This window comes from Lepidochelys kempii, chromosome 5 (assembly GCF_965140265.1).
Source record: "Lepidochelys kempii isolate rLepKem1 chromosome 5, rLepKem1.hap2, whole genome shotgun sequence".
NCBI lineage: Eukaryota > Metazoa > Chordata > Testudines > Cheloniidae > Lepidochelys > Lepidochelys kempii.
In genome coordinates, this window is record NC_133260.1 from 73,263,521 (window position 1) to 73,275,806 (window position 12,286).

At 39.1% G+C, this 12,286-nt stretch overlaps 1 protein-coding gene across 2 annotated transcripts in view; it reads left to right on the top strand.

Moving 5' to 3' along the window:
• The window catches only part of KCNN2 (potassium calcium-activated channel subfamily N member 2), a 108,090-nt gene that overhangs the window by 89,638 nt on the left and 6,166 nt on the right, over positions 1-12,286 (top strand). For both annotated transcript variants that reach the window (XM_073344727.1, XM_073344728.1), the window contains 2 exons: positions 7,213-7,323; positions 9,877-10,004. In XM_073344727.1, the coding sequence (XP_073200828.1) occupies positions 7,213-7,323; positions 9,877-10,004 (239 nt within the window). The remainder of the gene's footprint in view (positions 1-7,212; positions 7,324-9,876; positions 10,005-12,286) is intronic.

Below are 12,286 nucleotides of genomic sequence, written 5' to 3' on the forward strand. Positions count from 1 at the left end.
TTTAGCTATGACTGTTGTTGCCTTGGTTCCTCTGGGTGACATTTGCCTTTCCCCACTAGAGCTGCTGTTTTGCTTCTTGTGCTCCACTGGGGAGCTGTTTATTAGTAGTAGTATTAATGTAGCACGTAAGTGCCCTGGTCATGGACCAGGACCCCATTATGCTAGGTGCTGTACAACAAGGCAGTCCTTGTCCCAAAAGAGCTTACAATTTAAGTATCAGACCATAGATAAGGTGGATGAGACAGACAAATGGGGGAGTACAAGGAAAAACGGAGACGACTGGTCAGTGTGTTAGGCAATGGTCTCGGAACACGGGCAGCCTAACCATTGTCAGGTGTGGTTTTTTGTAGGTATCACTACAGAGGAAGGTTTTAAGGAGGGAATTGAAGTAGGATAATGAGGTAGCTTTGCATATATTTACACGGAGATCCTCTGAGTATGAAGGGCAGCATGACAGAAAGCATGTAGATGCTTGTTTGAAAATTTAACAGGCGGGGGATGGATGCTGGTTTCATGGACCAGTCAGAGGCAGGAGTCAGTGTCTTGATAGTGAGAGAAAATAGGTGTGGTGGGGATGGATGGTAAAAGACCTTGAAATGTGAAGACAAGCAGCTTTTGTTTAATGCAGTAGCAATGAGGGAGGCAGTGGAGGGATACAAAGAGAGGGGCAACATGGCCAAAGCGATGAGCTAGGAAAATGATCTTTGCAGCAGCATTCTCAATAGACATGAGTGGGGCAAAATTAAATTTGTCAAGACCAGCAAAGAAGATGTTGCAGTAGTAGAGACATGAGATGATGAGAGCCTGGATAAGAGTTTTAGTTCTGTGGATGGATAGGAAAGACTGTATCTTAGAGATGTTATCCAGAAAGACTCTGCAAGATCTAGAGGTAGCCTGGATGTGAGCACCTAGAGAGAGGTCCAAATTGAAGATGACAGCCAGTACAACCTTTTTTTCTTTTTTTTTTTTTTTTTGGTGGGGAAGATTTCAATGCTTCACTTTTACTGTTATCTCAAAAAAAAATGTTGTTGTTATTTTACCTCTCTTTGCTGGATTGGGAGGCTGTAGGCCTTTAAAGTTCCAGACTGGTGCCAGAAACTTATACCCAGGTAATCAGGTATGATTCTTCTCTCACTCATGCCCATTTTTCACTGTTGCAAGTCCATTTGCTTCAGGATAGCAATTTATGATTCACATTGGTGTAAATGAGTAGAGAATTAGGCTCTCAATATTTTTAACAAATACCTAAACCCAAAAATGGGTCAGATACATACACATATGTCTTCTAACAATGGGTCTTATTTTAGATTTGTGGCATTAAGCAAGATTCCTGGTAATTGATTTTGCAAGACATAGCATAGACCAACATTTGAACTAGAAATTGTATGATCTTGAAGCTCATTCATGTTTGTTCTATTAGGGAGGACCGGGTCTATAATGAAGATATGAGGAATGATCTTTTTTGTTTTGCAAATATTACTGAAACATCATCCTACAGTACAGGTAAAATGTAGATCAATGGTCAAGGGAAAATGTCTGCTTGTGAATGATTGTCAGGCTTTTGCTTCAGAAATTAGTCACTCTGTAATGTGTGCTCCATTGACATCATAGACTTTTGAGAAATGATGCCTGCAGATGTGAGAGCTATCATACAGTCAGATCCATTCCAACATTTGTCACTCTGCATGAGTGAAGGTCTGAGAATTTGTCATACCTTGGTATTCATAGAGTTCACTTAATGATGTAAACATGTTGTTATACATCACACTGGCTATAGTGTACATTTACTATAAAATTCAAACTCTCCCAGTTTCTGACCATGAAAAATAGGTATTGACCAGAACCTCGGAAAACTCCTGGTCCCATTAAAGTCAATGGGAGATTTACCATTGACTTCAATGAAATGGGGTGAAATCTGCACTTGTGTCAGTAGATAGGCCAAACAGATCTGTTGACACTTTTGGAGAATAGAAGAATCTAGGCAGGTCATCATTTTACTGTCTAGTTTGCTGGAAACCCCTCTAATGCATAATTTACAGTGCTCCTGAAAAACAAATATCATGCTCCTAATTCTGCTTTTACCAACAGCTATCCACTTTCATTAAATAAAATAGATGTGTTGCGTACAATTTTGCCCTGCAACTTCTGAGTTCCTAGAACACTTATGTGAAAATATTTAACTGCATATCTGCTCATAATTTATTCTATTCTATTTTGTGAACATTTATTATGAAATAAAATGGAAATAATTTACCTGTATTAAGCAACCGCTTGGCAAGAGGCTGAGAAAAAACAATTTCCTAAGGCAGGTGGACCTTTACTTAAGGTGTTTGTGAACTGTACTGGGAAGACTGAATAAAATCACATAATTAAATTCTATGTAATGGATACAAAATTATTTTATTATATACGTTATTGTTTAAAATACTTCAATCTACTTTACTTAAAACATGCTTTCATTTAAAATATACCATCACCCAGAATACCAGTACCGTATTAAATATAGTGTTTTAAGAATTTGTGGTGCTGTTAGAAAAATAATGCAGGAGAGCTCATTAAAAAGAGTTTTAATGGAATGTCAGTTATAAAAATTAGCACAAAAGCCACATTTTAAAAGGCTGTCTCTAAATTTGTGCCTATGATTTTGCAATTATTTAATGCTTATTTACATATGCAAATCAGGTATATTTCTACATGAGATGAGTATGTGAATTCTATTTGCACTGGACAAAGGAAGGGTTATGCACACTGTAAAACTATATACACAATTATAGGCTGTCTTGAAAAATTGGCACAGTTAGTTTATGAGCTCAGGATAGCTACAGGGGTGAAAGTAAGGCAGTCCGGACTGGTACAGCATACCGGTACAAAGTGGCCACCAGGACCAGCCCGTACCACTGACTTTAAAGTGCTGCCTCATCGCTGTTCCTTTTGCGCCCCCCATCGGCGGCCCTGCCACATTCCTACCAGCAGGGCTGCCAATGGGGGGGGAGGGCGCAAAAGGGGCAGCGATGACCTGGCAGGGGTGCCGATGGGGGGTGTAAAAGGGGCAGTGACATTAAAGCCCTGGGCCCTTTAAATTGCCACTGGAGCCCTGAGCGGTGCGGATCAGGGAGCGCAGATGGACTGGCTGGGGGGCGCTGACCCCCAGCGCCACCCCTTCTGCCCGAGGCTCTGCCCCTTCTGGGGGGGGGGGAAGCCAGAGTGGCCCCCTACCAGTAAGAGCTCCATTTTACTTTCACCCCTGGATAGCTAGAATGGGTTAGTAAATTCTGAATTTATTCTGTTCTCTGTGTGATAAATTCCTCCTTTTCTGAAATGGCTACAAGTCATCATGTTTAGATGTTCTACAAAGTCTTGGCAATTAATTAGCAGGCCTTGCTGCTCTCTAATTCTTGTAAAAAATAAAAACCTGGTTGGCAGATTCTGTTCTAAAGATAGATCAAGATGGCTGAAGACCATGATAGCATTCAAGAGTACATCCGAAAGTTACCTTTTAACTGTACTAACAGTATACTGGTTTTGTTCTGTATTAGTCCTTTCAACTTGGTCTGTGAATAATAACTGGAATTCCCAAGTGTTCTTAAAAACTTGATGTTTACCAACACAAAATATGCAATTTAAAATAAAGTATAGTCTAACAGGCAGGAATGAGCCGAACCAAACGGTGTAAACTCCAGATAGAGTATATTACTGCTTTGAAATTCCAAAAGCTGTGTGCACTTCCCCCATTTGTTTTGTTTCTGATGAAATAAGATTCCGCTGAAGAGAGAGCAGGAGCTTGAAGCAGTAATTTAGTTTATTGTTGCCTTAGTCCTGCATAATGTTCAAAGTACAATAATTGAAATACATTTTTCAGTTTTTCAGTTTGTCATCTTAAAATAAGACTTTCTTGCGACTGGGAATTGTGCTTTTATCCAGCAGATATAATTCCAACAGAAAATATTGTTGGATTTTTTTGTCCATTGTTAATTATGGAAAAAATGGGGGAGGGTATGATTATGCAACATTATGCCATCATTTAACATAACAGTATAGATTATCTATGCCTCTGTTTCCTGATCTTTAAAATGGGAATACCACGTCTCAGTTCAAGTGGAAGGCCCTCTGGAAGTGCAAAGTATGATAATAATTCAATGTATTTATAATAACGATAAAACTTTAAAATCCCAATTTAAATTAATGTGCTATCTCTGCAAACTATTTATTATTAAAAGAATAAACATCATTTGTTTTCTTCCATGGTAGTGCAAAGAAGAAATCCACAAGTAATATTCTACCTTTCCTCTTTTGAACAAAGGTAAAAAGTGTGCATTTTCACGCATACCATCATGATGTGATTCTGTCGTATTTCACTAGCCCAACAGAGCAGTCTAAATTAGTATTTACAGGAGAGCCCTCCAACAAACACCTTGATGCTTCATGAAGCAGTTCTGATGATTCAAGAGAGAGCATTCTGTCCCGCAGGCCATTAGAAGGCATTTCCCTAGCATGCTGGTGGCAGTTTGGAGCTGCTACAGGTACATGATAATAATTCCAATTCAGGTAATTGCATTTTTTTTTACCTGAATTCCCTTAATTTCAATTGGATACAGTATTCTTTTTTGCTTTTTGATTCTACACTGTGATTTGCCATTTAAACAGCTGCTTCATTCCATCATGCCAGTGGCAGGTGAACTATTCTTTGCACATTACTGCTTCAGAGGGATGGTCTCAGACTCAAGTTATTAATATTTGGGAAGTGTTTTGAGAAACATTGATGAAAGATAGTACAGAGGGATTATTGGGATTAAATAATAGCATTCCTGAGCTGAGGCACAAGAGTTCACCACTACTGACTTTCTAGTGATTTTCATTGTGGCCTCTTTGTGATACATTTGACAGTTTAGATTTCAGGGCTATAATTTTAAGAGAACATGGTGATCCTCAGAGCAGTTGATTTCCATTGCTGGTTAAAAGTCCTTGCTCAGATTCTGCACTGACTCCCTGTGCACTCCCACTGCCCTCCCCCTGTGTGACTTCACCCAGATTCAAAGGTGAGGCTAAGGGTTGATTAATTTACATGCTAGGGGGAGATTGGTCAGAAAATGTGGGCAGAGTATCAAGCTATGTCTACACTTCTGGTGGTATGTGGAGTGTATAAACTACACACACCCCTAGCACTGGTATAAATAGAGCCTTCTCTGCAGCTCTCAGCAATGCTCCCTTGCCAGGGCTGGGATTTGGAAGAATGAAGACACTTCCTCCTGGCTCCCCCATGCCTTGAGGGCGTGAGAGACTCCAGCTTCCCTTTCCTTGATTTCCTCCAGCACTAGAATAGGAGTGAGGGAGCAGAGACTCTGAAGAAGAAGAAGCTTAAAGAGAGAATCAGAACAGGGAGCAGCACCAGCAACATCTGGGAAGAGACTTATTTGTGGGGTGAAATTGGTGTGGAGGTTCAGATAGGGCAGAACTAATGGGGAGAGATTAGGGCTGCATGGTGAGCAGATGAGTTTCACTGGACTGGTCTATGCTTGGGAGGGATCCGGGACAAATGAAATGGCTGAGGGCACAAATGAATGTACTTGGTGTGTCTCAGTATATGGGGAGAAGGAGGCAGATGAATTCACTGAGGAGTCTATGTTAATGAGGGAGTCTGTGGGGTCTTTGTATAGGGGCAAATACATTAATTGAGGGGAACTTAGAGCAAATTAATTAGGGAAATTTCCATATTTATTGAGGGTAGCAGAATTGATTGTTTTGGAGGGAAGGATGAGAGAGTGAGGGAAACAGAAGAATTTAGAATGAGGAAAAGTGGAGGCAAGCATAGGAGTGAAACCAGGGTAAACTTCAAGGTGCAAAGAGAGACTTTGCCTCTCTGTACTAGGAGTTGCACTGATACAGCTTCATTGACGGCTGTAAACAGGGCAAATCCCCAGTCTAGACAAAGTGAAACTCTGTGTGTGTGTGTGTGTGTGTGTGTGTGTGTGTGTGTGTGTGTGTGTGTCAGAAAAATACTGGGGCTAGAGAGGCTGTCTGTAGAAGTTGGCAGGTGTATTACAAAAGAGCTGATTTGGGAATTGGTGGATTAATTTGTAGTTGGGGACTGCTTTATATTACAACCTCCTCTTAGTTGTTTTACCTATTATAACCTGCTTCTACTCTCTTGGCTCATAATCTACTCCACTATATTTCTCTTCCATGGGATTTGCATCTGCTTATTCCAGGCTGTATTTGGAACAGTATTTATAGTTACAAACATACATACACTTGGCACAAAACAACCTCCAGCCAAGTTGCAGAGCTATTTCTGCAAGACGTGTGTTGTTCAAAGTAGTAAAGTGGACTGGGCATAATTTGTAGAAAAAGATCACTTCTGTTTGTCAGAAGAGAACATGGAAATAGAGCTGTTCAAATAACGTTTTTTTGTTTCGGAATCCAAAATGTTTTATTTCATTTGCAGGGTTTTTTAAAATCTTTTTTTCCCTGCCTATAAAATCACAGGGCATTTCAGATTTAAAAAATTGAAAGTTTAGTTTGAAAATGTTGAAACTAAAGTTAGATTTTTTATTTTTTATTTCTATTGTTCCGCCAGAACAACTCCGTGAATTCAACCAGAGTTCGCAAACTGTTTTAGTCAATACAAATCTGTATTAGTTAAAAAAAAAAAAAAGGTTTTGCACAACAAATTTTGACCAGCTCTACATGAAAGTATATATAAGTGACTAAAAACAAGATTTAAGGTAACTTTATCTGTAGACTTTAAAGAAAGCCTTCAAACAGCTTCTAGTTTTATTGTGCTAGATACTAATCCAGTCTTACTTCCTTTTAGCAATTGCAGATACCATGACTATGAACGGGCCTTTCTGGATTCATTTACAGATGTATTCTAAATTTTAAACCTTGTATCTGGCTGCCCTTGTTCAGACATTAGAAACTGAATTTGTTCTAAAATCCATTTCTTTTTTCAACTCCTAGATGGAAAAAGCATGACTTCAAAGTGGTGCTCTTCAGTAAACAATTGATGATGCCTTGACAGTTTACCAGTCTATGGTAACAGACTCTTTATATAACCATGAACTAAAATAGCTGTACTATATTCATCACATTTATCAAGAATGGTGATTCATCTGATGCCTTTCATATTTCTTCAGTGAAGGAGAAACTTCTTAAAAAATGCTTTTGAAACACACAGCAGTAACTCCTTGGGGTTTGTTTTATTGTTGTTTTCAGGGTGCAGGGTGCACTGCACTGGTGGTGGCTGTGGTTGCAAGGAAGTTAGAACTCACCAAAGCTGAAAAACATGTGCATAATTTCATGATGGATACCCAGCTAACTAAAAGAGTAAGTTATACCTGCAGATCTTTATATTCCCCACTGAAAAGGGAATGTTGTTTAATGTATTTCTGAGACGCGTTGGGGAAAAAATAGAATTTTCTTTCTTCTACTTCTCTTTGGGCCTTCTTCTGCAAGGTGCTGGGTGCCTTCTGGGGAGTACTGAGCACCTGAACTTCCATTGACTTCAACGGAAGTTGCAGGTTCTCACTCCTAATGAGGATTTGGTGCAATGGCAGTAGATTTGAAGATTCTTTTACAGCGGGACATATTGAAACTAGACCAAAGCTGAAAGGTAACTGAGGTAACCAGCAAAGAACAGAATATTATTCTGAAAGATGAGTTTATTATGTATTAAACTAGACTGAGTTTTGTGCAGCATATGAGAGGAAAAAACTACAGCATATAGGTAATTCTTGTAGTTCTATTAGATTATATGAATTAAAAAAGTGATATAGATTGAAATCCTGAAATCCAAACATACACAAGTAGAAAAACTGTTCTTTTGTAAAAGAACGAGAGATGCTTCCTTACATGTGAGAACATCTTGAAAAACAGAATTAAAAATATTCACAAATGATTTTTTGGTCAAGTCTTTGCTATTGCTTCATTTACTGAACACATGGGGTTATTCAATCAGCCACTTGCAATAATGTAGCAATCTCATATACCCATTAAAGATATTTCACAGATGGAAACTAAAATTCAATAAGAAAATGTTTTTAATTAATTGATTTTAAAAATAACCATGTCAAGAAAATATAAGCATCACAGCTAAGAAGACAGTGAAGATTTACAATCCAGGAAGAATATGTTTATGCAAAGGGAACAAATAATGGAGTTTACCTTTCTCATTTGATCAGTCTCATTCATTTCAGGGGGATTATTTATGTGAGACAAGTCTGCTCAGTCAGACCCAAAAGCAGGAAAAACAACCTGGCAGATTAGGAAGAAGGTGGTGATAGTCACATAGGTATTAAGAAACTGAACCATGCCAACCATGAATGTGAGTAACAGGAAGGTAAAACTCTCCCTCTCTCCTCCCCTCCTCCCAATGTGGAACAAGGTGGGTGAGGTCAATATCTTTTATTGGACCAACTTCTGTTGGGGAGAGAGACAAGCTTTCACCAACAGAAGTTGGTCCAATAAAAGATATTACCTCATCTGCCTTGTCTCTTTAATATCTTTAACAACAAATGAAAATCTAGGCAGTAAAATGGATTCATGCAAATTTGCTAGCTCTTGTGAATTTAGCATTTCAGTCACCTCTCTTTAATCCCAGACTATCTGCCTTCTCTAGCTATCTATTCCTCCAAATAAATCTAAACATCAGCTCAGTGTAATATTTAAATTAGCCTCAGAGCATACTTGTGCAGTAACCTCAGCTACTCAGATAATACAAAGGAAAGCAAACAACCTTCGTGTTTCTGAATATTTGTTAGATCACAAAACACAAGAGGTGGATTTTGCCATAAATCACAAACTGACGGTGTCCAAAGCTAAGGGGAGAGCAAGGACTTCATTCCTTGAGTGAGGTCCAGTGAGCCTGATTCTGCTTCCATTGACATAAGTGGCAAAGCTCCCAGTGACTACAGTGATACATGATTGGGACTGTTGTCTCTGGGCGCTCCTGCTAGTTGCAGGATCTGCATTGTTACCTTGTGTATACTATAATTTAGCTTGACTACGGCAATGGTGGATATGATAGAAACATAGGTAGAGAGGGATAAGGAGAGAGATAAGAGCTACAATAGAATTCTCTATATTTACCTTAGGAAGTATCCTATCAATTAACATTAGTCATCAATACATTGAAATGCTTTGTCAGTATTTGTATAAGTATTGTGAGTGCCACACTGGGGACATCTGAGGGCATAGGAGAACTGTAGGTCTCCTTACGTTTTATATTGTGAATATCGTTCTATAGAGACCCTCATTTTAGAAAAATACAAAGCAGACATGAATCATATACCGTAAACATAGCTGTAAGGTTTTGACAATATGCTTATCTCAGAGAAAGTGGAGGGACAAAAATGGGAAAACCAGAACAAAGAAAAACAGAAACACTTATTTGAGCATCTCTTGAATTTATCACAGAGGAAAAGACTGTTAAATCACTATTAGAAGTGAGAGGGAGAAATCCTACAAGAAGGAAGTGACCAGAAGAGACAAACTTGTAATAGGGAAATCCATTTTTGGTCCTGTACAATCTATCCAGTTAAATACTGGACATGTAACGTTTTAATGTCTGTTTCATATAATTTACACATACTGAGAACACCAAATGGGTCAAGTTCCTATCAGAAACAGATGTGATTCTCAGCCAAAGAGGAAGCTGTTACAAATATCACTTTTAGAAGAAGCATAAATTTATTAGACAGGCCTCATTGTCTCTGGTCATGTCATCACATTTCCTGCATCACTGCTGTAGCTTCATACAGCACCCTTACCCCACAGATATCTAGGACCATGAGTGCTTCTGAAAGATGGTGTACACCAGAGAAAATTCAAAGAGACATTAATGCTATTTTTGTGAGTCTGGTGTTTTCTTTTATTAAACAGGTGAAAAATGCAGCTGCCAATGTACTCAGGGAAACATGGTTAATTTATAAAAATACAAAGCTGGTTAAAAAGATAGACCATGCAAAAGTAAGGAAACATCAACGCAAATTCTTGCAAGCTATTCATCAGTAAGTACTATTTTGGTTTGGTTTTTCTGTCCAGACTTATCTATCCTCACCCCGGAACTTTGCTCTGGGTTCTGAATTTTCTCTTTCTCGTAGAATAAAGCAAAATAAGATTTTAGAGTAGTGTTTATTCACAAAAGAAACTGGGCCAGGAGTGCATAGCTATGATCTGAATTTTTGTAAACATTTTCCTGGAATTTTCTATCATGCTTCATAAATTAGCATGAAGATTTTAATGTTATGTTATTACCAGGAGTTTGTTGTTACTATTGTATGAATTGGCTTAAAAGCAGTTGACTCCTTTTATCACTGAAGAAAACAGAAATGCAGCAAGTATGTCAGTTTCATTTAAAGCAAATATTTTAATCCTTTCATGTCAGAATAATCTAATCACTTTAAAATAGAGGCTATTACTACAACTAATATTTAATGAAAAGATAATAGACCAGATTCTCTGGCCCTTAGAGCTGCTCCAACAGCTCAAAGGGAACAAAAATGTAATTGCCTGGTCTCAGCTGGGGATTTCCTTGGTATGGGAGAGTCCTCAGTGGGTGTAGTTGGCATAGCTGACTCCTACACTACCCCCTGGCATCTGGGCAGGGAAGTAGCATGGCCAGAGCATGCTGTACTCTGGCAATCCCTAGATTACCCCTTTGGAGTTTTTACCAGCATAATTTAGATCAGCCCCTAGCCTGTCCTGATCCCCATCAGGGGATAAAATCAGTCTGAGAATCAGGAGTGATAAAGACAGAGACTGGACAAGATTCTCTGTTGGGCCCAGTCGTAGTAGTAAGCTGAATCATCATAATACAGCCCCTGAAACTCTGCTACGTTTTAAATTTGGCCTAAAATTCACAGTAAGTGTTTGTCATAAAGCAGATCCACAGCCAGGAGGATGGACCAAGACTCCTCACATGAGTAACTTTTGGGCTTCAAAGTAAAGACATGCAGTGCATGGGGACTAGCGTTCCTCCAACCCACAGATAGAGCATGTTAGCAGATAGTTTCCTGAGCTACATGGAATGAAAATGCAGATCCCAGGGGGTTGCTAGGACATCTGGCACCTTCACACCTGCTCTGGGACCTCCTGCTGACCCTTCCAGCTGCATGGCAATCCAGCTCATTGAAGCCTTTGGTACCTGCCATGAGTTGAGCTTCCACAACATAGTGAGGAAAAGTTAGCTCAGCCTCTGGTTGTACTGGTTTTTTAAATAAATTCTAAATGCAAGTTGATGTGGGCTTGTGCACATCCCATACCCACTCCCCCACCCCAAGCCCCCCAACCTCTGCCTACATGTGGTCCAAGCCACAGGAAGGGATGGTGTTGGCTGGCTCACATATATTCACTCTCACTGCTCAGGAGGTGGGAGGTCTGCAGGAGGAGATTTCTCTTCCTGTGTGGATATAGGGACTGGGAGCACAATCTGGCCATTAATTTTCTCATCTATAAATTGGGGATAATATTTGCTTCACTTCAGATATGTTAATGTTTGTGCAGTGCACTGAAGGTTTTTAAGTACTGTACAAACACTGCATGTTGGTTCACTTTAGCAGAGTTGCAAATTTTAATGTAGAACTGTTGTAAACACTTATAATAGAAATACTTTTATGTAAAAAGCCCACAAAAGATTAGGATTTGGTAGGTTAAGATTGTGTTCTGAAATGTATTTACTCAGCTTTGTCATCTTGTGCACCATGGATGGATGGTGGGGCCGCAGGGTGTGCACGCACATTTTACATCTGTCCTTTGTCCACATAAGATATTCCTTCGTTTTAACCTTGCCATGTATTTTGTATGTGTGTATGCAAAAATGAATTTAAAATAAAAAGTCTGTCTGGCTCAATCTGCAGTCTTACACACCATTCAGACCCCAAAAGAGGTGCACAAGGGTGCAGATATTTGTTCTGCATCTGCCTTAACTATTCAGCAGTCAGTTCAGTTGGGTTGCAGTGGTCATTTTTTCTAGTTATGCCAGTCCAGGACTCTGAGAGCTCATGCTAATGAGTTTCCCTTTGCCCTGCAGCACTTTGCTTCTGATTCAGAAGGATACTTTGCATAATATATTGTATTTTAGCAAAAGATTGGAGGGCCTCTTCTGTGCATACAATGATAACCTGTTAGGAGTATAGCTCCAGAATTCTGCTTTTTTTTTTTTTCTTTTAGTTAGAGTACCTGGGCACAATGAAATTTTTTGGTTTTGGTTTACTTCTCTTTTGATTCCTAGCAATATGTCCCTTATCCATCTTTATTCTGGGTTAGTTTTTAATTTTTTAAAAACACATTA